Source organism: Tympanuchus pallidicinctus, unplaced genomic scaffold (genome assembly GCF_026119805.1).
Source record: "Tympanuchus pallidicinctus isolate F22 unplaced genomic scaffold, pur_lepc_1.0 scaffold12, whole genome shotgun sequence".
Classification (NCBI taxonomy): Eukaryota; Metazoa; Chordata; class Aves; order Galliformes; family Phasianidae; genus Tympanuchus; species Tympanuchus pallidicinctus.
Genome location: NW_026294637.1, coordinates 13469904 through 13495161, shown reverse-complemented (window position 1 = coordinate 13495161; position 25258 = coordinate 13469904). Strand labels below are relative to the sequence as shown.

The following is a 25258-nucleotide window of genomic DNA, read 5'->3' as shown; positions in this document are numbered from 1 at the left end:
GCGCTCAGTCGCTCTAAGATGGCCGCCGCCGCCTCCTCTCCCGCCGCCGCGGGGGCTCCCGGGGCGCCCACCGCTCCGGCGGCCGCGGCGCCGCCTCCCACCGAGAGCAAGAAGATCAGCGACCTGCGCGTCATCGACCTCAAGTCGGAGCTGAAGCGGCGCAACCTGGACGTCACCGGCGTGAAGACCGTGCTCATCTCCCGGCTCAAGCAGGTGAGAGCTCCGGCGGGCTCGGCCGAGCGGCGCGGCCCGGGCCGGGGGCAGCGCCGTGAGGGGGGCGGGGTTCTCCCGGCCCCGGTGAGGGGGGCGGGGCCGCTCCCGGTGCCGCTACCGCTGCCGGCGGAGGGCTGAGGGTCGTCCTGCCCGGTTCGGCCCTGCCCGCCCGGCGTCGGCACGCCCTGCCCGGCCTCGGGGAGCGGAGGCGTCAGGCGGGGCTCGGCCCGCGGCCTTGAGGCCCTCCCGGGCGGCTGCAGCTCGCTGCCTGCTGCCTGGCCCTTCGTGTCTCTGCGGCTGACCGGCGGCCCCGCGCAGTGATTCCAGAGAGAAACGTGCCGATGCTCGATAAGTTGTCCTTCGGAATGTCACGCGAACGGCTTAAACAAACCGCTGTCACTGGCGTCAGTCTTTCCTCCCTCTCCCCCGGCTTTTGGTGGGAGGTTTAACGTGAAGTGTTCCGTAAGACACTGTTTAGTTGAAAATGTAATGACTTGGCTCGCCCGTATCCTGAAGTGACAGCATCTTGCTTCCAAACGAACTCCATTAAGAACTGCTGTTCTGTATCTTGTTCAGGCCATCGAAGAGGAGGGAGGTGATCCGGATAACATTGAAATAACTGTTTCTGCTGACACACCCACCAAGAAGCCAGCAAAAGGCAAAGGTGAATACCTGTTGATTAGATTTAAACAAGTTTTTGTTGCATGCAGCACCTTAAGAAAGAAGTAATGAACCATGGCCCTGCTTGTGCCTGTGCTTTACTGTTTGAGTTCTGTTGTACATAAATCCACCGCACTTGCTTCCAGTCATGGTATTTCCTTCCTCATCATCTCTGTTTCCCCCATCACCACCTGTTGCACTGGCTTGCTTCCTTTTCCTGCAGCATGCTCTGTCTGTCTCCCTGTGTCACACATCTGCTTATCATTGAGGGTGTGGAATGCATTGGGCCTTGCAAAGTATAGGGGTGCTGTGTACGTATGGGATGTGTTGGTCAGGTGTTTTGTCATAAGGTGGTGGCTGTAGTCTTTGGATCCCAGAGATTTGTGCCGTGCTCGTTAACATTGTAAATGTTCTGTAAGATTTTTGGGGATGTGCCATAGAATGGGATCCTGAGCATGGGGTGTTCATGGGTGGGTGTCAGTGTAGTGGCTGAGAGCCTGTGCCAGGGCAAGGGGTGAGCTGGCGGGTTGCTCAGCTGTGAGACAGTATCTGGCCCATGTTAGTGGTGAGTGTGGAACAGTAGGTGGTCAGAGCTTAGGGAGGGCTGTGTGCTGTGACTTGTCAACATGATTGTCACTGAAGGTTTATAATCGAGAGATTCATGAATATAATCAGAATGTTCAGTGTGATTTAAAATGTCATATTAAGAGATTTCTGTTCTTATGTTGTGAAAAATGATTATCTAGATTATAAACTGATATATTTGGCAGAGATTTTGTTGGCACTGTTTACTTATGCGTAACTATTTGTGTTTTGTGACCTTGAGTTTTGAAGGAGAGTTGTTTGTTTTCTGTTTCTGAGGGTGTCTGTAACCTGTCAAGTAAAATTGGGGAAGAAGGGAATGTCTGCTTTACACATAGTGTTCTTCACTGAACATATATATGCTATGAACATATATCTACGTTCATAGATACCTGCTTTGGAAATGGTTGATCTTATACCACTGTCACTTGTCTTAGGCTGGGTTCTGTGGTGGAAATGGTTATTGTTGTTTCTGTCTGGCACTGTGAGAGGGCTGTTTAATAATAAAATGTCTCTATAGAGAGTTTGAGTGACGTCCCAGCTGTGCTTCTGGCACACTAGAAAAGTGAAGGCAAATAAGCTGAGAATATGATTTCATTCTCTTCTGCGGCGTTACTTTGTTCCTTACTCTGAGGATGGTAACCAATGCTTAAGAAAACAACGTGGAAGCTAAATAAGGCCGTACTTCCACAATTTTTAATGTAGAGATCTGAATGGCAGTTCTGCTGTGATGAATGCTTTTCTAATCTGCTGCTTTTTATCCTCCTGGTCTCCAAACTAGACTGACAACGTTCTTGAACCGGCTTCTTGTGTAGTTGTATGTTTTGCTTCCACAAAGATAGTTTGCCTGCTAGTGTTGCTGCTGCCTGAGCCAAGACTTCAGTGGCTGCTTGTTGCCACCTCTTCTGTGGAATTAAATTGTAAGGCTCATATGTATCACGTGTACAGCCTTAGTACAACTCAAAGCAAAATATGACCTTCATTAAGTTCTTATCTGCTCACTCTTGCAAACTCAAAACTTTCTCTTTACTTTTGGGAGTACAAAAGTCTTAGGAGTGTATTTTGTGCCAAAACAGAAAGGTTTATGCTTCGTTAATCTTCCAAATTAAGAACAAGAAAAAAAAAATCACTAATTGGTCGAGGGAAAATCTTTTAGGATCTCACTGGATTACTGCTGTTTTTTCTGATCTGTACCTTTGAGCTGGAGAGAAATGCATTCTACCGAAGTCAGACTCTTTCTTTTCAGCTATGCATTCTTTGTATTAACTGCTGATTTTGATTTTGTCTTCTCTATCTGTTGTTATTTTTTTTTTTGTCAAAATATGTTGTTGATGGCCAGGACGTTTCCCCCCACACCTGGAAATCTACCACTTGAAAAATACATTCCCTAACTACGTCACTAAGAAACTTTTGAAGGCATGTAGGAGATGCATGCTAAATTTTCTCTTAAAATGAAGTATCTCGATCCTCCTTAGGCTTGTATGTACTCTTCATTATGTGTAGTGTTGCATCCTTTACTGATTTTGCTCACAGATTGTTCCAAGCCTTGTGCTGATGTTTCACCTCCCAATAACTTGAAACTAGTTCTAGTGGGTTTGTAACTTTAATTATTTTACTGCTGCCTAGCAGTAGAATGAATGACACTATCAGTTCAGCAGGATTTTTTTTTGTTCACACTACTACTGCTGTACAAAGCAGAGTAGGAGGAGTATTGAATGTTTCTAGGTGTTAGAAAGAAAATAGAGCCTTAGAAAAGGTAAGAGAGTGGGAGTAATGGATAAATTTTCTCTCGGCAGACGGAAAGGTGAATAGGAGGAAAGGTTTCTCTGGGGGGTGGGTTGGAAATCAGCTGTATCATCAATTTTAGATCTGAATGGCTTTTGTAGTCAAGAATTCTGCTGCAACTCTTAGGGTCTGTGGAAGAAGTGAGGTGGCTTTCTGAGCACTGTCTGTTAGGAAAACTCGATATGGAATATTGATATACGTTGAACTGTAGAAGACTTGTCTACAATACACTGTTAGGTAATTTTGGATATTCAGTCTCAGCTCCATATGTAGAGGGCCACAAATGGGTAGGGCAAAGTTAAGCTACTGTAGCACTTGTAAATGGTAGAAAATAAACCACATATTGTGAAAACAATATTTTAAAAGATGTTCTAAATCTCCTACTTAGTTCTAAAGAGGATACTCATTCTCTGGGTAAATAGTCTGTTGCAATTTTATGGTGTGTATCCGTTGCCAGAAAAGTGATTGAGCACAGCTTACAAAGGAGTGCCATCATACCAAGGCAAATTACTGTTTGTGTTGTTAGCTCAGGAACCCACATTTGTGGTGAGTACTATTTACGCCACTGACATTTTCAGTAGCCACTGCTAGATAACCGTACACATGAGATGTTTCAGTTTGTTGACAGCTTGTATGAGTTGAGACTCACTGCGCCTGTTTTCAGAAGGCTCAGCTGTCGGGACAGTAGTTCTTAACATACCTTCCAGCCACGGTTATTTTCCTCTAAGTGAGACTGGTTTTGAGCACATTCACAAACTTTGGTTTCTGAAGGACGTTTGTTACAATTGCACTTTGGCAGTCTGCAGTGAGCCAACGGAGAGAAGTTTTGAATTTTCATGAATGCAGGTTTGGTTTTTTCTTTTTACTTTTTAGCAAGTCACCGACACTGATGAGCCTGTGCCAACATCAGTCCTGTGAAGTAAGTAACTGATCAGGTCAAAGAAACCTGAAACGCAACACTGTTACTGAAAGTAAACTTCCTACCTCCAGCCGCCAGTGCAGAGTGATGGGACGTAGTAGAGATAGCTGCGTCAGTTCTTTTTTATTCACTGTAAAGTTCACCTGCCAGATTTCCTCAGGCAAAACGAATGAATTTAAATAGTTTTCAAGATCGTACATGCTAGCTGGTTGCTAAATGTCTGGCATCAGCTGTACGCATTGGTATTTCTCCGTATGGTTAAGTGGGTTTGGACGCAGGAAGAACTTGGACCTGCGGGTTTAACAAACTGAAGAACTGAAATGAGAATGTTAAAGCAGAAAATAGATGGATGTGTCCTTGCAGTCTCTCCGCTTTTTACTTTTATTGAGATTATCGGCAGCTATAGGTTATATTGTAGAATGGTGAAATATTAGTGCACAGTTTGGGATACTCTTTCTTCAGACGTCAGCTGTGAAGCATATCAGAAACTATTCTTTGTCATGCCAGTCTGCATCTCTTTCTCTGGAAAGCTAGCTTTTCTCAGTATACCTGTGCTTCTGAGTTTTTTTGGTTTTGTTTTTTCTTTTTTTCCTCTGAAATCTCACAAATCTATTGAAATTTACTGCATTCCAATTAAAAAAAAAAAAAAAGAGAGAGAATATTTTGTTGTTTTTCTCTATGCATTTAGATTGGAACTTTCTTATGTTTTGTAATCATAAACATAACTTCTGCCACGGGTCTTTTCCTGGAGACTACAGTATTTCTGAGCTGAAAACTGCAAAACAGTGTATGCATGCTGTCAGTGTTGCCTTTCAGTGAGAACAACTCATCTCATTTGCATCTTGAACTGATACAAATTTTCAACAGAAGATAGCAACATTTCTTCCCAAAGGAGTTGTTTTCTAATGGAGCTGCTTAAAATTGTAACATGGGCTCCTGTTCAATAGAATGAATAGGACAAAAAGCCCTAAGAGGGGCATGTTGGTATGGATGTCTGTATTTAGTGTTCTTTGGTCTTGTTTTTGCTGAAGGTTTGAAGCTGGCAGCCATTGCTTGGACAGGTACGCTTCACAGGGTACGAGACAGGCTGGAGGGCTGGGCCCAGAGCTTGGAGTTAAATCCAACTGGTGACTGGTCACAACCGGTGTTACTCAGGGATCAGAGTTGGGGATGGCCCTATTTAATATCTTTATTGATGATCTGGATGAGAGGATTGAGTGCATCCTCAGTAAATCTGCAGATGATACCAAGCTGGGAGGACGTGTCGATCTGCCTGGCAGTAGGAGGCTCTGCAGCCAGCGGTGTGCCAGGTGGCCAAGACGGCCAATGGTATCCTGGCTTCTGTTGGAGACAGTGCAGCCAGCAGGAGCTGGAGGTGATCATCCCACATACAGAGCAGCTCTGGTGAGGTCTCAAGATTGTAAATAGTGTTTTCTGTTTTGGGCCCCTTCTTACAAGAAAGACATTGAGGCCCTGTGTCCAGAGAAGGGCAATGAAGCTGTGAGGGCTCTGGAGCGCAAGTGTTATGGGGAGCAGCTGAGGGAACTGTGATTGTTCAGTCAGGAGAAGAGAAGACTCAGGGGAGACATTATTGCTCTCTACAGCTCCTGTAAGGAAGTTGTGGTGAGGTAGGGTCAGCCTCTTCTCACAGATAATGGCAATAGGATGAGAAGTGATGGCCTTAAGTTGCACCTGAGGAGGTTCGGGTTGGATATTAGGAATAATTTCTTCTCAGGAGTGGTAAGGTATTGGCCAGGAGGTGGTGGAGTCGTTGTCCCTGGAGATTTTCAAGAAGGGGGTTGATGTGGCACTGAGTGACGTGGTTTAATGGGCATGATGGCGATGGGCTGACAGTTGGGCTAGATGATCTTAAGGGTCTTTTCCAACTTTTATGATTCTGTGAAATGCAGTGGGTTCCAAAGGGCAATCTTTCTAGTTGTCATCTTCACTGAACCATCTTTAGTTGAAAAAAGCACGTGTGTACTGGAATTCTTCAGTGAAATGTGCCCTGTGTGAATTAGATGCATGACCTCATTTGTGCTGCTGATTATTCCCTGCAGTGATGAAAAGCTGTCAATAAAGGTGGCTTTGAGAACCTTCCAGACTTGCAGATAATCAAAACCATAACTAGACGAAACCTTGAGCAACATGATTGTAACTTGGAAATTGGTGCTCTCTGCAGCTCTCTGGAGGCTGGGTGGCTAGACGATCATCAGAAGTTCTTTTTAACTGAAGTTGCTCTGAGATGTTAGCTATCCTATAAAGACCAGTCTTTCCAAAATCTGACGTTATAAGGTATACTTTAGCTCCAGGAGTGCTAGATGTGTATACTTAATGTTCTCTTACATTTCATTGTAGCTAAAAGTACAGGACTTGATATTTTATCAAGTCACTAACTTGGATGCAACTTCTTGTTTATGAAACTGCATTAATTGTTCATATTCACTCATCTGACTTTTTTTCTCTCCTCATCTTAAAAAACACTAGATTTCAGGAGAGTTGAACAGTAGTGAACAGCTCAGATAAACTGAAGCACATAGAGAATAATAAAGTAATGCCCTACATGTAATCAGTATTGAAAGAAAGCATGCTGTACTTAGCAGCTTTTGTCATTAGCCTGTCCTGTTTTGTCAGGTAAAAAGCAGGAGGCTGATGAATCAACTGGTGATGCTTCGGTTGAAGATGATTCCTTTGTCAAGGTAATAAAAGTATGTATTTTTTTGTTTTGTTTTCAAAAATTGAAGTATGTTCCAGTTTCTGTTTAAGTTCAGTGTTTGGTTTTAGTTAAAGCAAAAAAAAAAAAAAAAAATTGCAAAAACACTGATTCTAATAGTGATTTTGGTGGTGGTTTGTTTTTGTGTTGTTTTTTTATTAATATATCTAGTGACAACAGTAATGCCAAATATTTGTTGTTCGCTCCAAACAGGAAAGTGAATTGGAGACTCAAGATACAAGCGATCAAGATGGAAATGATGAAGTGAAGGACTTTAAAGAATCTGCTGAAGATGAGAACTTGAACTCTAAAGAACTCCCCTCTGCAGAAAAGAAAAAATACCTCAACGTGGAGCCAGCAGAGACAACAGAAGATATAGAAAAGGATTCTGAAAATCAGGTACTGTGTATTTTAAGTGCATTGTTATCAGCAACATGTATTCATGGGAAGTCAGAACTAGTTTTTCCACTTCATCTTGCTTTCTTATCTCTAGAAGATAGTTTGGAAATCTTTTTCTTTCTGTTTTTTTTTTCTTGCTTTGTATCTGAATAGGCCTGAAATAAATGTGGTATTAATTGATAAAATTGTACCATAGTCCAAAATTGACTTCCCAGGTGATTCTTTTCCTTGTTATTAGTAATGATGTAGTTAGTCTGAACACTGAACTTGATTGGAGATGGAAGTCATGAAAAGTTCTCACTTTTCAAATGTATATTGATTTAGCTAAAATGTTCTGAGTTAACTGACTCTCTCAGCTCTGCTTGTTCTTTTTTTTTCAAGTGTCGTAAAGCAAATCTCTTGCTGAGCAAGTTCCTTTTATGTTATTATAGGAAAATGAAGGTCAAGACATGGAGGATTACACTTTTCCAAGTGTCCATGTGAGTTCCAAATAATTTCTAATTGTTTTGCACATTAGCTAATTTTAGACTGCTTTTTGTTCCAGCTTGCATCTTAGGATGTTTACTGTTTGTTCTCATCTTCATTGTGCTGCATTAACAGAGATTTATTTATTTGTTTGTTTTTAATAGAGCAAATAATTGTGACTTCTAAATAAGGCATCACATATAAATGCAAACTCCCATGTGTAATCTGGGACTATTCATTGCATAAACTTAGCAAGGAATGTTTTCTAAACTGTCTTAAAGATGCTTTAGAGGGCTATGACAAATGATAATATGGTATATACAGCTGTTAAGCATGGAACTTCTGGTTTAAATTGGAAATGTGTCTCTGGGGAATGTTATTGTTTTGTTTTGATTTTTTTAATGCTAACATTTGTAACATCTCTAAGCTCAGAAATACAGTCTGAGTTACATGGAACTGACATCTCAAAAAGGGACATCTCATACATCATGTCTTATTAGAGGTGTTAGATTTTGACAAGAATTTACTTATTGTCTTTCACCTTGAAATACTGAATGAAAAGTCTGAAATGAGGTAGGCCTCCTTCTCATAAGCTTTCAAAGCTAGTGATGGAGTAGTTACATTTCACTGAAAGTAGTGCTTAAAGTGTGACATCCATCTGTTCTAAATGCTATAGCAGGAAGGGGACAGTTTGATGTTGCAGCCAATTGTAGGTGTTGCAGACAGATACTAGTGAACTTTGGCACAAATTTTCAGTGATTTGACAAGGAAGGAATACAGTCTTAGTTTCTGTATCATATTTTCTTTGCAAGTAGTGTCTCACTTATTTAATTAGCCTTCATGTCATTGAAGTTTGATGGAAAATATGAATTGTTCTCCCTTAAGTTCTAAAATAGAAGACATTTAGTCTTGACTTCCTTTTTCTTGCAGGATGGTGAAGATGAGGAAAATGAGAAAGGTATGTTTGAAGTTTAATATAGTTCAGAAGTCTTTAGCCTGGTAAGAGCAGGCAATTTTCTCTTGTAACATTTGGTCTCTTTACTAATCTTAGTCTTGTCTCCAGTATCAGTTGTTTCCTTATTAAGCTCAGCACCTGGAATCATTGCAGTCAATGGATTTATCTCACTCTTAAGAGTTATTTTACTTTTAAGAGTTGATTACAGTACTTATCAGTTACTGTGGTGGATGTATAGTATAGTTGCAATACCATGAATCTTAAAAAATGAAAAACAAACACAAAAGCAACCATAGTATTCAAGGACTCTGATTCTAGTGCACGGTAAGTCTTGATGCAAATGCTTCCAACTTGCACTGCAGTAACTGATGTTTAATTGAGTTGAAATGATACTCCCTTACACTGAACCTGAGCACCCAAAAATGTGTGGACCATCATATGCTTGGCTTACTGTCACTTGAAAATACCATTTGTACATAGAATGGTAAAACAGGTGTTTGGAAACCTGTGGAGTGGCTACCTTTATTTTAAAGCTGTACTCATTAGTGAAACTATAGAAGGAATATAATGCATTTGGGCAAACAGACTTTCTGGACAGAAGTCTTAAGGATTCTACGTACTGTGGACTAGAAAAGGACATGGAACATCATGTTACGCAAGATGGAATAAACAGTGAAGTTACAGGATAAAACTACAGACTTCTTGTGTACGAGGGACCTACGACTGAAATACTTCCAGTGCAAGCCGAAGAACACCGTCTGAGGTGCCGGTGTAGGACTGAGATGGAAAATCTGTCCAGTGGATGAAGACTGAGAACCACCTGTCTACGAACTCTGGATTAAAGCTCACTCCTCCATTTTCTGCAGTAGCCTTGTACAGTTAACTTGACTGCCAAACAACAAGCTTGGAAAGGAAAAGCCAAAGATTACCAATGTGGACGACTGACTGAAATTCTCCAAGACTGTAATACTTTTGGATTTGGGAAGGTTGGAAGTCTCAAAACCAGGAAGATTGAAAGCTGGATTAAACCCAACTGTGAGCATCCAAGGCAACTATTTTCTTACGACATGCTAAATCCTAAACTGGAAAATGGATACTTCTTATGAAGAACGGGTATCTCCAGGATGGAACCATATGCTGACTCCTAATGTTTTGGTATTTGTCTCTAGGAAATGTGTTTTGCCATGAAGAATAAGTGATCCTGGGTAAAGGATTTATATTTGTGTTAATACACCTTGTGTTTTTTCCTAACCTTCCATCAGTGCTAATAACTGGCTTTGTATTTTCTAGGTCCTATTCTAGCATATGCATATGAAATTGTTTAAACTTCTTGTTTTGCCATATTTATTCCTGTTAAATCCTCTTAGATAAAGCAGGTTCTGGTGATGGTACACAAGAAGTATCTAAACCTCTTCCTTCAGAAGAAAGCCTAGCTGAGGCTGATCACACGGCTCACGAAGAGATGGAAGCTAACACGTCTGTGAAAGAAGCTGAGGATGATAACATATCGGTTACAATCCAGGCTGAAGATGCCATCACTCTGGATTTTGATGGTGATGACCTCCTAGAAACAGGTAAAAATGTGAAAATTACAGATTCTGAAGCAAGTAAGCCAAAGGATGGGCAGGATGCCATTTCACAGAGCCTGGAGAAGGAAAGCAAGGACTATGAGATGACTGAGAACCATAAAGATGGTAAGAAGGAAGACTGCGTGAAGGGTGATCCTGTCAAGAAGGAAGCCAGAGAAGGTTCAAAGAAAGCAGAATCTGGAGACAAAGAAAAGGATACTTTGAAGAAAGGTCCCTCGTCTACTGGGGCCTCTGGTCAAGCAAAGAGGTTTGTTTTTCTATGTCAGTTCTTTACGATACTGAGTGCCAGCATTCAATAAGATCACTCTACATTAAGGGGGTAGCAGCAAGAATCTTGTAATTAGTATCCTATGCTCCTGCCTATAGATTTTTTGACCGCCATAAGTTACTTTTTAAAATTCAAGATCTTCGTATAGACACTATGTCCTACTGATTGCATTGTCGAATTGTCAGCATTTATTTATTTTTTTTTTCCAATTTGACAAGTTTTTTAAATGTCCTTGTGATGATGGTAATGAACAGCTATCAGTTCTAAGAACACAAAATGAAGTCAAGTCCCCGTCCTGAAATCTGGAGAAGATTGCCATATATCCACTGAATAGAGTTGTCAGAAAATCTAGATCTTCAGGCATCCTGGGGAAAATCAGTGCAAGAATCCATGAGGGAATCATTTGTTCAAATACACAGTCTAGTCTTTTTTTTTATTTTTTGAAATGTTAACTTGTCTGTTAGTATAAAATGCAATGCTTAGCAAATTCTGTATTTTCAATTTTCTTCTGATTTTTAATTTGCTTCTCTAGCTCTACTAAGGAATCTAAAGAAAGCAAGACAACGTCAAAGGATGATAAAGGTAACTATTACAAGTTAGGGCAGCACTTGTAGTCTTGAAGTAAATGCCTTTCCCTTCGAGAACATCCTTGCTGTGTATTAAAATGGCTTATATGATTGAACTTGTCTGTAGTAAATTGTGCCAGGGGTGCAGTAGTCACTAGCTCTTTGTGTGTGTCCTTCTTATAATGTCAGATTTCTTATAAGATCAAAAATACCTATTCTGGGGACTCAGTGGAAATATATTCTTCTATTTCAAAATACCGTTGTGAGCAAACTCAACATCTCCTAGGTGTTTGTCTTGATAAGAAGGTATCATTGCCAGATATGCTTACTGTAACTTGACATCAGCCTAAAGGACTGATTGTATATACGCATAAAAGTGCAAGAAAGCCACATGCAGTTACTAAATGTAACACCAGTTAAATTATTTGTTCAGACCTCAATTCTTGCTCGGTTTTAAATAAAGTGAACTTTCAGCTGCAGTATAACATAGTTACATAGTTATACATAGTTATGTTAGCTGCAGCTAACATGCTGGCTAGCAAAATGGTGCATGTGGCTGTCAAGGCAGTAACGTTGGAAGCTCTTTGTATACCTTGGTGTTTCCTTCTGTTACCACAAAAACCAGTTTTACAATGAAAAATTCATATTGGAGCTCTGGTGTGCATTAATGTCGACAGTTATATGGATGCTTCAGAGCTGAGCAAATATATTCTTACAAGCTGATGTGCCTCCTTAATTTGCCTTTTTTGCTCTTTCCCAACAATCTTTACCAAATAATCTCTCGTATCACAAAGGATGAATGAACTTCACATGAGAAATGAAGTTTTTAAGATAAATTTGTGTGACAGACATAATTCAGTCATCTGTACATGCCTGTCTGCTCATGGTAATTTTATATTTATGATGATTAAAGAAATAGCAAATCTGTTTCCATGTAGCACTTACAATATCTGTAATAGTCACTGTCATAAGGCTGTCTTAAAAATATAATATGCAAAGCCAAGATAGTTGCTACTTAATGATAAACTTAGTATATCACAGTTTATCAAGATAATCCAGGATTATCAAGATAATCCTAGATGAAGATAGCTGAGGTTTTATTACCTTTTGCTCTCGGTCCATCTTGATGCATTGAAGAAGGAAAGCCAGCTGTTTCTGAGGGTGGTTAAACTACCTTTGAAATCTGCACACCACCAGAGTTTCCAGCTGTTTAACTGGAGCTCCTGTGCTTGTCCAGCCTGTACAACCAGCTATGTCTGAACAGAAGCACTCATACACCTAACAGCAAACAACAAGAAGCTGAACAAAACAGTACAAGAGATGTTGGGGATTTGTATGTGACTCTTGGGTTCTTAGTTCTGAGTTGTTACAATAATGGCTAAAACATGTTTGTTTTTTTCTTATGGATTTTTTTTTTTCTTTTTTCTATTTGTCCTTATTATTTTCCTTTATGTGCAAAATAACATTTGGTAAGCTACATCCAGCAGTGTGTTAAAAAGCTGCTCTGGATGGAGGGTAGCCACCAAGAAGCTGTGGAAACAAACAGATTCTGGAGGCTAGGAAAAATGAGTTATGTTGAGGATTAACTGTCTCCTCCATTAACTCTTCAGTCATTGCTTTGGTAATTTGATTAGTGTAAAGACATAGTAACGAAAAGCAAATGTTGGGTGTGTTTCTAGATGGAAGTTACCAATAAGAACCAAAAGTTGAAGCTTAATAAACTCACCTAAATAATAAGTAAAGCATGCCTTAAACAGTGTTGTACGATTTCCTAGCTCTGTCAAGTAAGCCAAGCTGTTGGTCTCATTACGTGGGTGAATGAATGAAATCTTATGGTGCATATTTTTTTTATATAGAAGTCTTTTCAAGAAAGGTAACCGGATAAACAGTTACTTAAAGGTAACAGGCTAAGTTTCTCTTGTCAGCAACAGTTTAGTTCAATATTCATTGAATCTTTGTCTCCTTAATTCTGTTGGCTGTTTTGCAAAACTTGTTTCAGGAAGTGGAAGCAGTGCTAGTGGTAGCAGTGGAAGTTCAACTAGAAACCTGTGGGTTAGCGGACTCTCTTCCAACACAAAAGCTGCTGACTTGAAAAATCTCTTTGGAAAATATGGAAAGGTATTTCATCTGGTGTGATATTGTGTGTTGTGTGCCTCCTCCCTCATAACCCCTTGTTGTGGTTTATCCCAGCAGGCAGCTAAACACCACTCTGGGATGGTTTTCTCACTCCCTCCACTCCCAATGAGAGAGAATCAGGGGAAAAAAAACCAAAACAACTACATACAACTTGTGGGTTGAGATAAAAGCTATTTACTAAGAGAGAAGAAAGGAGGGGGGGAAGGGCAGGAAGAGTTACAGTTATTACTATATATACAAACCAAGTGATGCCCACTGCATATCCTCACCTCCTGCCAACTGATGCCCAGCCAGTCCCCAAACTGCAGCAGCTCTCAGACCAACTCCCCACTGTTTTCAGGCTTTTCCCACATGATGTCATATGAAGTATCCCTTTGGCAGGTTTAGGTCAGCTCTCCTGGTTCTGTCCCCTCCCAACTCCTTGTCTCCCTCAGCCTCTCTCACTGGCAGGACAATATAAGGATCTGAGAAACTGAAATGGCCTTGGGTCTGTACAGCACTGCTCAGCAGCAACTGTAAACTGGTGTGTTATCAGCACTGTTTTTCTCCTTAAAGCCAAAACACAGAATTCATACCATACTGTAAAGGAGAAATTAGCTCTGTCCCAGCTGAAACCATGACACCCTTACTCTATGCAAATACAGAAATTGACTATTACTTCATTTAAACACAAATCTGAGATGAAATGTCTGACCAGTATAACCTAAAAAAACCCGCGGTACATTCAGAACCTTAAGCTAGAATTTCTACTTACAGGAAGACCCATTACCTCATAAGTTGTTTTCCTTTTGAGGTAAGATATAAATGGCACTAACATTGAGGTCAGGACTGATTTTAAGCCTTGAGGTTTTTTTTTTTTAGTTGGATAACCATATCTAAGTTCTTCTGCAGCAACTGTATCTAAGATGGGAAAACTTACTAAAAAATAAAAAAGTGTTCTAAGGGCTTCTTAGTGGGGGAAAAATAAGCCAAAATATATGACTGCTAATGTCTACTCTTCTGGGGACTCTTCTTATGAAGTTTATTACAGACTGCTTAAACTAAGTCAGTTTTCCTGAATTTTGAGTTAGTATGGGAATTCTAAGAATCTGGTTTTTATAATAAATTAAGATGGCAGTTTTATTTAACGACTTCATGAGTAGCGAAACGTAAGAGTCTGTTTTGTTAAAATTTCCAATTCTCTGCTTGTTTTTGCTTGATAGATGTTTAGCAGCTGTATGTACTTCTGTACCCACTTTTAAGTAAATGGGTAAAAATGTAATGACTAAATGACTGCAGGCTGCTAAATGATTGAATTAATGCACTATAAATTGCGTCAACCAATAAGACTTGCTCCTGTTGTTACTGAAATTCTAACAGGGAGCCACAACACAAGACTTCATGTTTTCTCAAGAGGCACATGTCCAAGAGTTGGTTACCAAAGCTGCTTGGTTGACACATTTGGTAGTTACCTTTTAAAGAATTTTTGCCTCCAGGAATATTAGGCAGCAATTTACTATACCTTATTGTGATTAATTGGCAGCGGCTGACCTGTTTCTGTTATGCATGTTCATCCATTATAGATGAAACATCAATTTTAGATCAGCATGAATTTTGATGGTCATTCTCAAAAAAAAAAAAAAAAAAAGAGGTGAGGTAACATGCGTGAGGTTGTTACTGGCCAAACATGACATACACTTTAATTTGCCATAATTTGAAAGTTGGGATAAAGGTTTTGAAAAGGTGTGGTTGTTGGCTTTACAAAACTTGTAGCGTTTTTCTTCTAATAGGGTGAGGTTGTTGTTGTTGTTGTTCCCTATATACTAGGGTGAAAAGCTTATTGGCATATCATCTGTTCCTCACTAGAAATCTATTTCCAAAGACCTAATCTTCACCTGCTTATGTAGGTACTTGGTGCAAAGGTGGTCACAAACGCACGAAGTCCGGGCGCAAAATGTTACGGCATAGTAACCATGTCTTCTAGTACAGAAGTGGCCAGATGTATCGCCCACCTTCATCGGACAGAGCTGCACGGACAACAAATTTCTGTTGAGAAAGTAGGTTTACTAAGATGAAAAGCTCACCCAAATAGACCATCTTGGACAAAAATCTGTATTAACATATTTGCTTTTGAAAAAAATGTAGGTGAAAGGCGATCCCTCCAAAAAGGAGCTGAAGAAGGAAAGCGATGAGAAATCCAGCTCAAGTAGAAGCACAGGAGATAAGAAAACCACATCAAGTGATAAAACCAGCAAGTAAGAACATTCACATGTCTCCTAAAGTTGTGAAAATCCCTTAAGTTGAATTGCCTCACTGTTTGTGTGTTTCTCTCCTAACAAGAACACCGTCAACCAAAAAAGAAGAGAAGAAATCTGAGAAATCTGAAAAAAAAGAAAGTAAAGAAGCCAAGAAAACAGAAGGTAAAGATGAGAAGAGTGATAATGGAGCAAGTGGCCCTAATCAAGAATCCACTAAAAAAACTGAAGAAAAGAAAAGAATAAGTATGCAATATAGCCATGTTTCCTCCTTGTGAATCTGTGTCTGACTTGTTTGGGGGGCATGTTCTTGCTTTTAGTTGGAAAGAAAATAATTAACCACTGATTCATCTCAATCCAGCAATATCTATTGCTTCAGACCCAATGTGAAGTTCCATGCATCATACTACTGCTTAGCTACAGAAATGTGCTGGCATGCTTCTGCTACCAGTAGCACTTCAGTGACATTTCTGAATCTCTAAGTCAATGAATATCTGTAATAAGCAAATGAAGACTCTGTTTGTTTTAAATCACTCTCCCCTCCCCCCCCCCCCTTTTTTTTTTCCCTTCTTTATTCTCTAGGTGGTAAAAGCCCAGGTCACGTTGTAGTTCTTGACCAAACAAAAGGAGACCAAGGCCACTCTAGGACAGTGAGAAGGGGAAGGTTTGAGAAAGTAAGTATCTGTCAATTTACTGGAATCCTTATGATTTGATGCTACCTTACACACATACCATTATTATTTTTTTCCTGATGAGTCTGTGAAGTATCATAAACTACTAAGCTTAGATAGAAGCTTTCTATGCTCAGTAGTTAATGGTATTTGAACGTAGCATCCAGAAATCTCCCTAAGTGAATGAGACTTCTGAAATAACCATTGTAATCTCTGTCTATAGCCACAGATATTGAGGAACAAAGAGCGTATTATTCAAGATAAAGTGAAATTCAGGGAATACAGGGGTAGAAAGGATATCTTGCCTTTTGAAAAGATGAAGGAACAGAGATTGCGAGAACACATGGTTCGATTGGAAAGAATACGACGAGCTGTTGAACTCCGAAGGTAGTAATTCAACTTTTTGCTAAAGGCTATTTTACACATTAATTGATCAGATACTTTATTTAGAAATCTAATTAGAATGTATTCCGTCAAACCTTTCACTCAGATGTTAAAGTCTGAGGTTGTGCCTAACAGTACCCTTATACAAATAAAATGACTCACAATTTTTTGTTTAATACTTCAAAAGCCATATGTGTATGTGCATAGCTTAGTGCTTGTTAGTGGGGGTGTGACTGCATGCTAGTTTGCTTTGTGAAAGACAAGAAGTTGAATAGGAGATGTGGCCAAAAATAGTAATTTTTAAGAGATCTATTACATGCCTTAATGATGAATCGAGCATAATACCCTCTTGTCTCTTACATAAAAGGACTAAATGGCTACTTTCTTTATTCTGTTTGTTTTATGTGACAAAAAGTTTGCAGAGAATAGTCAAGCGACTTGTGCTTTTAATTGGATTTCCCAAAACAAAGGAATTTCTAGCAAGCATAGATCTTACAGGAGAAAATACCTTTCCTGCTTCCTGTAAGCTGTTCCATTGGAGGTGGGGATGAAGGAAACATAACAAGAATACAGTCTGTGCAAGTCGGAACAGTCATGTTTTTCTGTCTCGTTTTTGGACAGAAAGTAATTAAAATTTTGTTAGTCTGAAGTATGCAGCAGCTAAAAGTATTTTTAAGATCAAAACGGTGTTATTTGCTAGGCTACTGTTGTTACCTGCCAGATAACAATGCAGCAGTATGAATCATGGGGAAAAAAAAAATAAATCAGAATGATAATTTATGACTTAAATGTTTCAGTAGCTGTTGTCTACTTAAGTGGTTCTGTAGAATACAGTTTGGCTACTTAGGGCTAAAAGGAGGCGGCTTCTCTCAGTACTAGCCTTCTCACAAATAGTTTATGAATGTCTGTGCCTACGGTGATGTTAGTTTTAGAGGAGAAACTTTTCCAATTCAGTTTCTGCTACCTCTTTTTGTTGTTTTTATTGTCTTTCTTCAGGAGAAGAGAAATTGCTGAGAGGGAACGTCGGGAGAGAGAACGTATACGAATAATGCACGAACGAGAAGAATGCTTGCAGAGAGAAAGGGAACGATTAGAAATTGAAAGGCAAAAGCTAGAGAGGGAAAGGATGGAACGAGAGCGTTTGGAAAGAGAGCGCGTTCGTATTGAACAGGTATACTTACTTGTAGTTCAGACTGTAATGCACTGTCAGTTGAGGACTGTAACTCACTTCGCACTTGGTATGAATTTCTCTTTGGCCTTCCACTCAGGCCTCAAAAGAACCACCCCAACAATAAATAGGCAACACTGCAAAACAGCAGCAGCAGTCTTTACCTTGTTTGACTAGTAATTTGATAGCAAGTTCTTGATACAGTAGTGTCTGTCAGAAACACTAATATGAAGTTCAGTAGGTGACACTGCTTCTACTAGCTACTCTTAAGTAATTTTACTAGCTTTTTCCTAGAGAACAGTGGTATAGCAAACTTAATGAGCTGTATTTCTGGGCAGTGAACACATTAGTAACATGAGGAAGCACTTGGAGATTTTTATACCTAACAGATGCATTGTCTCTTCTTCAGAGAAATATTCCTTCATGCTCTTGAGTCTTGGATGCTATCCAAGCATGAATTGTATCAGACAGCCTTTAGTAGAAAACTGTCAAACATTAGTTCTGTGTACTTACTGAGTGTTTCATAGGAATCTCTAATTAGAGCTCTTGTGTCTGATGTGTTTCTTTACCCATCCCTTTCATGGTAGGAACGTCGAAAAGAAGCAGAGCGTATTGCTCGTGAAAGGGAGGAACTTCGTCGACAACAACAACAGCTTCGCTATGAACAGGAAAAGAGGAACGCTTTGAAACGTCCACGAGATGTAGATCACAGGTAATCTAGTTCTGAGAGCGTTGTTTTATAACCCTTACAAAGGGCTGGGAGCTGTTTGTGACTTGAAAATGTGGTTGTATCTGAAACAAGTCTAAACAGAAGAACTGAATTTCTGGTTTTTATTTTTGACATCAGTGTATGTCAGGTGTGAAACGTGGTATCTGTATCAGAGAGCTTTGACATGGAAGCATCCCATTAATTAATTCTTACTGTACCAAAAAAATACAGTACAATTGAGTGCGTTTGCTGAGAAAAGCTGTTCTTCTGCCTTAACAGCCAAAATTTCCAGATTCTAATTCATTAAGAATTTACTTTCCTGATAAATTAATGGTTCAGAGGAGCCAGTGTGCTGGCTTTTTGTTTGTGCTGAAGTTGATGACCTGTACCACTGGCTGCTTGAGCCACCTGAATCAAAGCTCAGAAGTAGTTTCTATAATTGAAAAAATAGGTCTGAGATCTTAGCCATGAAGTTGACTTAAGGGAGGCACAATAGAAGGCAACTGTAAGGTCTCATGCTAGAGACAATAGTAAAACACTGAAGTACATGAAAATGAAGCTGTCTTTATTCCCCACATGAAGTAACAGTGTCTTGCCTTCTCATCATGAAGACTGCACCTGAGTGCTTCTGATGATCAAGGGGGTGATGCTTTCTACACTGTTCCTTTCTGAGAAAGCTGTTTTGATTATTATTTTTTTTATCTAGAAAGCTGCTGTTATTATTTATCCTGGAAGACTTTTGATGGCAGAATTTTGGTTGGATTCTTTTATACTGATGGTATCTAAAATCTAAGCTACAAAATACTGTTGATGGGTAGTCTAAAGAAACAAAAACACCAAAAATATTTTTCTTACATTTATCAATCTTACACAATCTTATTCCTTTAGAAGCTTTACAAGGGTTCAAATGCTTGCCTTTAAAGCAGACGACTGATGCATAATTGAAACTATTTTCTGTATTATTAGGCTGTGATTTGGATACATGTAATTGATGATGGCTCCTTTGTTTCTCTTAAAGGAGAGATGATCCTTACTGGAGTGAGAGCAAGAAGATGGCTCTTGATACAGATGCACGTTTTAGTCATAGTTCAGATTACAGCCGCCAGCCGAACAGATTTAATGATTTTGATCACAGAGAACGGGGGCGATATCCAGAAGGTTCTGTTCCATCGTCGTCTTTTGACAGGTAAGTTATGATAATGGGGCAGCAGGTATTGGACTGCCAACATCTTTAAATTTAGACTAGTTAAATTTAGACTAGTTAGACTAGACTAGTTAAATGTCATTGTGCAGCAACAGAATTGTATCAGTGTCTAGAAATTACTTCAGGACTGGCCATTTATATGTTTTTTCCTGGAGATGTTACATTGCTGCATGGTGATCTTTTCATCATGTTACAAAAGAAATTTTGCAATTACTCTTCTTTCATACCTTGTCACAAATGGGTTCTCATGAATTAGATCTGTCCTGCTTGGTTAATGCATCTCCTTAAGAAGCAAGGCTAAATCTAGCATTCCCTGTGCTTCATACCAGGAAGGTAAAAAGGAGACCCTACAAGAGCTTCAATATTGTAGACGCCAAACTACACACAGAAAAATCCACTGAAAAATGTTAAGATGGATTTAAGAACTCAAGCTTAAAATGCTAACTGTAAAGATAAATGTAATTCAGTGTGTAAGGATTCTTGCAATGTATACCATGTAAAAAGATGAATAGTGTTTTTAAATATGATTATATGAATAGTATCTCCTAACCTCTGAGCTTATATTTAAGGAGAAAAGGGAAGAATGGAAGACAAGCAAATGACTTTTTCCTGCTTTAACAACCTAGGCGAGAACGATTTGTAAATCAAGGTGAAGCAAAAAAGACTCGCCCAACAGCACGAAGAGAAGAACCAGGGTTTGAGAGATACCCAAAGAATTTCAGTGACTCCCGAAGAAATGAGCCGCCACCACCAAGAGGTGAACTTCGAGATACAGACAGACGGGAAGTGCGAGGAGACAGAGATGAAAGAAGAACAGTGATAATTCATGACAGACCTGAAATACCACACGGTCGACATCCAAGAGAGACTGGTTCAAATCCACCTAGGCAAACAAATTGGAAGAACGAGGGAAGCATAAGCACAGACAAACGTGATGGCAGGTAAACTTCCTGGATATACAACTAGTGAAAGTAGTGATTCTTGTAGAATTTACCCATGGTAATAATGCCTCAAGAACTGATGGGTAAAGAGAGAACAGTTTTCCTCCTAAAGACTAGCAAAGTCTCTTTCCAAAACAGTAGGAAAAACTTGATGATTACTCTGTCGCATATGCTAAACATCAGTAAACTCTATGCTGACACCTAGCAGTCTATTCTTATTCATGCATAGAGATATATAGGAAGGAGGCTTTTTATGTGAGAATGCTGATATAAACAAATACATGCAAACTTTTCAATATTTAGCGAGCCATGTAGATTTAAAACAATGTTTCCAAGAATCCAACTGCAAGTTGCTAGCAATATGGAGTTTTACAGGTCTGTTAGGTTTTGATATCTATTATATTATACTGAAACCACAATTTTGATAAAAGCAACTTTCACAGAGGTGAGAGGCCAGATCGGTCAGGAAGAGAAGTGTCTGGACATGTAAGAGGTGCACCTCCTGGGAGCCGAAGCAGCGCTTCTGGGTATGGAAGCAGGGAAGGAGAACGAGGAGTGATGGGAGAACGAGGTGGTGGAGGACAAGTAAGTAATTCTTTCTTTGTTTATGCACGAGGCAGGAAGAAACTGAGAAATAAAAAATCATGCTGGAAGAATCAGCTGACCATATAGCATCAGATAAATCATAACAAGCATTCTAACTAGCTTAAAACTGCTTGTTTCCCTTTCAATAGTGTTTGTAAAGTGCCTGCAGAAAACATACCCAGTTCTTAAGTCTAGTTTCTTTCAGGTGGGTCAGAACAGCATGTGAATGAGTTGCTGATTAGGCTTTTCATAATGTGTTATCATAGTATTTTCAGGTTCTTAATCTGACACTGCATGTTATTTGCAGTGTACTTCTTAGTGAGAAAACATTCTGTAGATTAGTCTTGAAAGCCAACAGCCTAAATTTTTCATGCTACTCTCAACTGAAGCATTTAACGTTTCTTTCTGCAGATACATGGAACATACTTATTTAGTTGTTATGTGCTTGGGGTAGAACTGGGAGTAAATTACAAGCTCATGAAACTTCACCCTTTGCACACTCATTACTGCAAAATAGTTCCATTTTGATATCTAGAGTTACTTCAACAAGACTTATTTTAAGATTAAGATGCTTATGGATTGAAAGCCCAAACTACTACATTTTAAGTAGTAATGCTGGAGAGTTCTGGGCTTAGCTTTCTTGAAAAACTCACTTCATGTTGATGATGAAATAGGCCTTTCATTCTTAAAATAACTTTCTTGCTAGCACTACAATGAAGACAGACATGTTGTTGAACGGCACAGTCGTGAAACTGGACCAAGGAAAGAGTGGCATGGACCTAGTTCTCAAGGAAGTGGGTATCATGATGCAAGGAGAATGGGAGATGGCCGTGGAGGAAGTGGCATGATGTCTCCACACACGAGGTACAAAAATTGTTCCTTCCTTCGACTTCCCCACTGAGCTCCCAGTGTGCACATTATCCTTTAGAAGTGCAGTAGACTCAGTGTAGCAGCGAGGGCTTGCTGCTGTGCAACATGCAATCCGTCCTTAAAAGCCAGAACTTGGCTCCACAGTTCTTGTTCTGCTAGTGCTGTTCAATTGCAAACTCAGAAGCTTCCTGTAAAGCCTCTTGTCTTGAATGGTTTGAAGATTCCTTTGAGACTTAACAGTTAAGTGAGATGAGAAGTATGGATGTTCTTATCTGTGCACCAAGAGTGTAGACTCTTTTGATAACACTTCTTTAACACCTTTGTTTCCAGTAACTCGTCACCAATAAATAGAGTTGTACAGATCACAGGGAATTCCATGCAGAGGGGCAGTGGCTCAGGATTTAAGCCATTTAAAGGTGGACCTCCACGAAGATTCTAAGATCTACAGCTGCTTGGTTTCAAGATAACTTATTGAAATTTCTTGTAAACTTTCTCTGATTAAAAACAGGAAATCTTGTCCAGAACTCCTGATTAAATTTTTTTAATTTAACATGCTTACTTTCCTCTCAATTTTGGAGGCATTTTAATAGTTACGTTGTAATTTTGGATAGTTTTTGTGTATCTTTGATAAGCATTTTCCCTGAGGCACTAGAGCTGTATAAAGACAGATTGGAACCAAAATATTTGTTAATCTTGTATAAAAGAATGGGTTGCAGCTGTGTGCTAGTTTGATTTACCAGCATTAGCTCTGTGGTGTCATGCTTTAAAGTTGGCTACTTCTCACAACATACACAGCTATAACCTCCGTTTTGAAGGTTGTCCAGGCTATTCTCTCTGCTTTCTAATTTGTAGAGAAATAAGATTGTTCTTTCATTACTGGGTATTATGTAACCTATTTTTGCAGAAGGTACTGTTACATTGAGTGCATTTATGTGTATTCTTGCAAATGTATTCTTTTGAAATAAACCTTCATATTCTGTATAGCTTCTATTAAGTCTTTGGAACCAGTCTTGGGGGAAAGAAGAAATAATGAAACTGACAAGTTGGCATGGCAAGTCAAAAACAATATTGACAAGCCCTTCTGAAGAACATGAATATTTAAAGCTCATTCAGTATTTATACATCTGAACACTGGATCTTGTAAAGAAAAAAAAGTGTCTTTAAAGTAAAATTCAGATAAGGGCTAAAAGCAGTTACTGGCTCAGACTGTCGTAAAAATATCTATCGAGTTTAAGGCAAGGGCGACTAAGAGCAGCCTGCTCTTGGCCATGCTGTTACTCATTTGGTGCGAGCAGGGACTGTTAAGCATCTGGAACGTTCCAGAAACTGAAATAAAGTGAGTTACATTGTTTTCCTGTAAATAACCTTTCAGGAAAGGCGGGAGGGAATTGACTGGTGCAACAGTTTCTATAATTTATCTTTTATAAATATTCCTTACGTTTAAATAAAAAATGCTATATTAGCAAGTGTTTGGATATTTATCTAAAAAGTAACTTACTGCATCTATCTCAGTTATTACTATTGGATAGATTACTATTGGGTACATACAGTAGATTATAGGTACAAGTTACTAAGCTAGAGAGTACTTGAAAATTATGCAATTTGACTGCAATACGTGCTTCAAAAGTGACAACACAAAATACGTAGCTACTGGAGGATGAGTTTGCAGTCACTGATGGATTGAATAAGAAATATGAAAGTTAAAGGCAAAGCCAAGCGAGCAGCACAGAAATAAAACTAGAGAGGTGAGTCTTCATCTTGCCTACAGTAGTCTAGATGTGCACTGAAGCCTCTACAGGCATAATGTTTCTTAGTGTTATTTTGCTTATTTATTTTAAAAACTGCATATGTGGATATGCTGAACTGAACTGAAACTAAGTGAAAAATTAACTACAAACAAATGGCCTCAAACTTTGACTTTTGAAAGTATTTAGGTAAACTGAAGTCTGTCCTTCTGCACTGTGGCTTTTATTTGAATACTTCATCCAGCCTTGACTACTATGAATGAGTTTAAATACCTAAATGAAATTTATTTACAGATGATGATTTTCAGAAGGCTATTAATCAAAATAGATCTTATCAGGGTAAAGATTTTAAACTATAGAGACATTCTTTAAAAAGTAACTTAGCAATATTGTTCTTGTGGTACAAAACAAAAGGGGTATTAAGTACAGAATTAAACTTTTCGAAGATTTAAGTGTTCAAAATTAACAATTTACAAGGAAAGTGTCCATTCCTTATCATAGTCTCTAAAAAATAAATACAACATAAACAATTAAGGCTTTGAAAATACAAAACAGGCAGTAGGTGACAGCATCGCAATGCTGGGTAATGGTGCAGCATCAAAATGGAAAGGTTTTCCATCACATACTGGGGTATAAACGATAGTGTGTGAATGGATTTAGTTGTGTCATACTTGTAAAACACATCTTTACAACTTCAAACTTCTTTCCTTTTCCAGTACGACAGTAGCTTCTGTATATTTCCTGTTAAACCAGACCATTTATATTACAGATAAGCTTTGAGCTCACAACTAAATCAGAAGTTTAAGACAGCTAAGCAATGGCACAGTTGCAGTAGGTCTACGCACAGCAGCTTGAACACAGGGATCTTTTTCAAGACGGAAATCTAGTGCTTTTCTGAAGTAACTTTTGGCTTTGAATTACTTGGTTAAAACATAGCATCAAGACAACATGGTAAGAAAGTCAATGGTGGAGAATTCACCAATTCACAATTCACTTGAGTTTCATTCTTTTATAGGTTTTTAAAGAACATGGGCAAAGTTAAAGTATGTAAGAAACACGGAAATGCAAACATACTGCTGTAATTAGAGCATATAAAATGAATATGTAATTATTACAACTAGTCAGGATAAAAATGCAAATTGCTGAATTATAAGTAGTTTAAAAATTCCCAGGCAGGGTCACTGTATCTGTAATAGTCTTTAAGACAACCAGCTAGTAAACTTTTGCAAGTGAAAGAAAAGTTTTATTTCCAAAAGCAGTAACTATTTTTTTTTCTGTAGTAAATAGAACTCCATTTTAAAGTCTACCACAGCTGTAACTGGCAAAAAAAACAAAAAGCAAAGCAGAACATTTTATTTATTCACCTCATATAAAATCTGCTTTGAACCTAAAGGACTCCACCAAAAGCCAGCTATAAACAAAAGCAGTAATTAACATAAAACAGCTCTTTTTGGCTGTAGTTAATCTGCCATAAAACAATAATGATGAAAAACCAAC

The 25258-nt window shown here is 39.0% G+C and overlaps 1 protein-coding gene across 10 annotated transcripts; it reads left to right on the top strand.

Annotated features, from left to right (window-relative positions):
- Positions 1 to 3: 3 nt before the first annotated feature.
- On the top strand, positions 4 to 25111 carry SLTM (SAFB like transcription modulator). 10 transcript variants are annotated; one of them, XM_052672559.1, is made up of 21 exons: positions 4 to 213; positions 790 to 877; positions 6794 to 6858; positions 7086 to 7271; positions 7703 to 7750; positions 8667 to 8694; positions 10113 to 10527; positions 11081 to 11130; positions 13114 to 13232; positions 15137 to 15286; positions 15375 to 15484; positions 15570 to 15730; positions 16067 to 16158; positions 16379 to 16542; positions 17536 to 17710; positions 18295 to 18419; positions 19435 to 19602; positions 20247 to 20561; positions 21005 to 21146; positions 21853 to 22010; positions 22347 to 25111. In XM_052672559.1, exons 1-21 carry the CDS (start codon positions 19 to 21, stop codon positions 22453 to 22455), a joined length of 3063 nt encoding a protein of 1020 aa, XP_052528519.1. In that variant the 5' UTR covers positions 4 to 18; the 3' UTR covers positions 22456 to 25111. The 10 variants fall into 10 exon arrangements, with proteins under 10 accessions (XP_052528519.1, XP_052528518.1, XP_052528516.1 ...); XM_052672558.1 differs by having other exon boundaries at positions 20993 to 21146; XM_052672556.1 differs by having other exon boundaries at positions 10059 to 10527.
- The last annotated feature ends 147 nt before the right edge of the window (positions 25112 to 25258 follow it).

Bases quoted from the DNA above. Each gene is read 5' to 3' on its own strand.
- SLTM (XM_052672550.1), top strand. From the start codon at position 19: ATGGCCGCCGCCGCCTCCTCTCCCGCCGCCGCGGGGGCTCCCGGGGCG. The intron at 878-6,793 runs GTGAATACCTGT...CTGTTTTGTCAG, and splicing joins GAAGCCAGCAAAAGGCAAAG to GTAAAAAGCAGGAGGCTGAT. The intron at 19,603-20,246 runs GTAAGTTATGAT...TTAACAACCTAG, and splicing joins CCATCGTCGTCTTTTGACAG to GCGAGAACGATTTGTAAATC.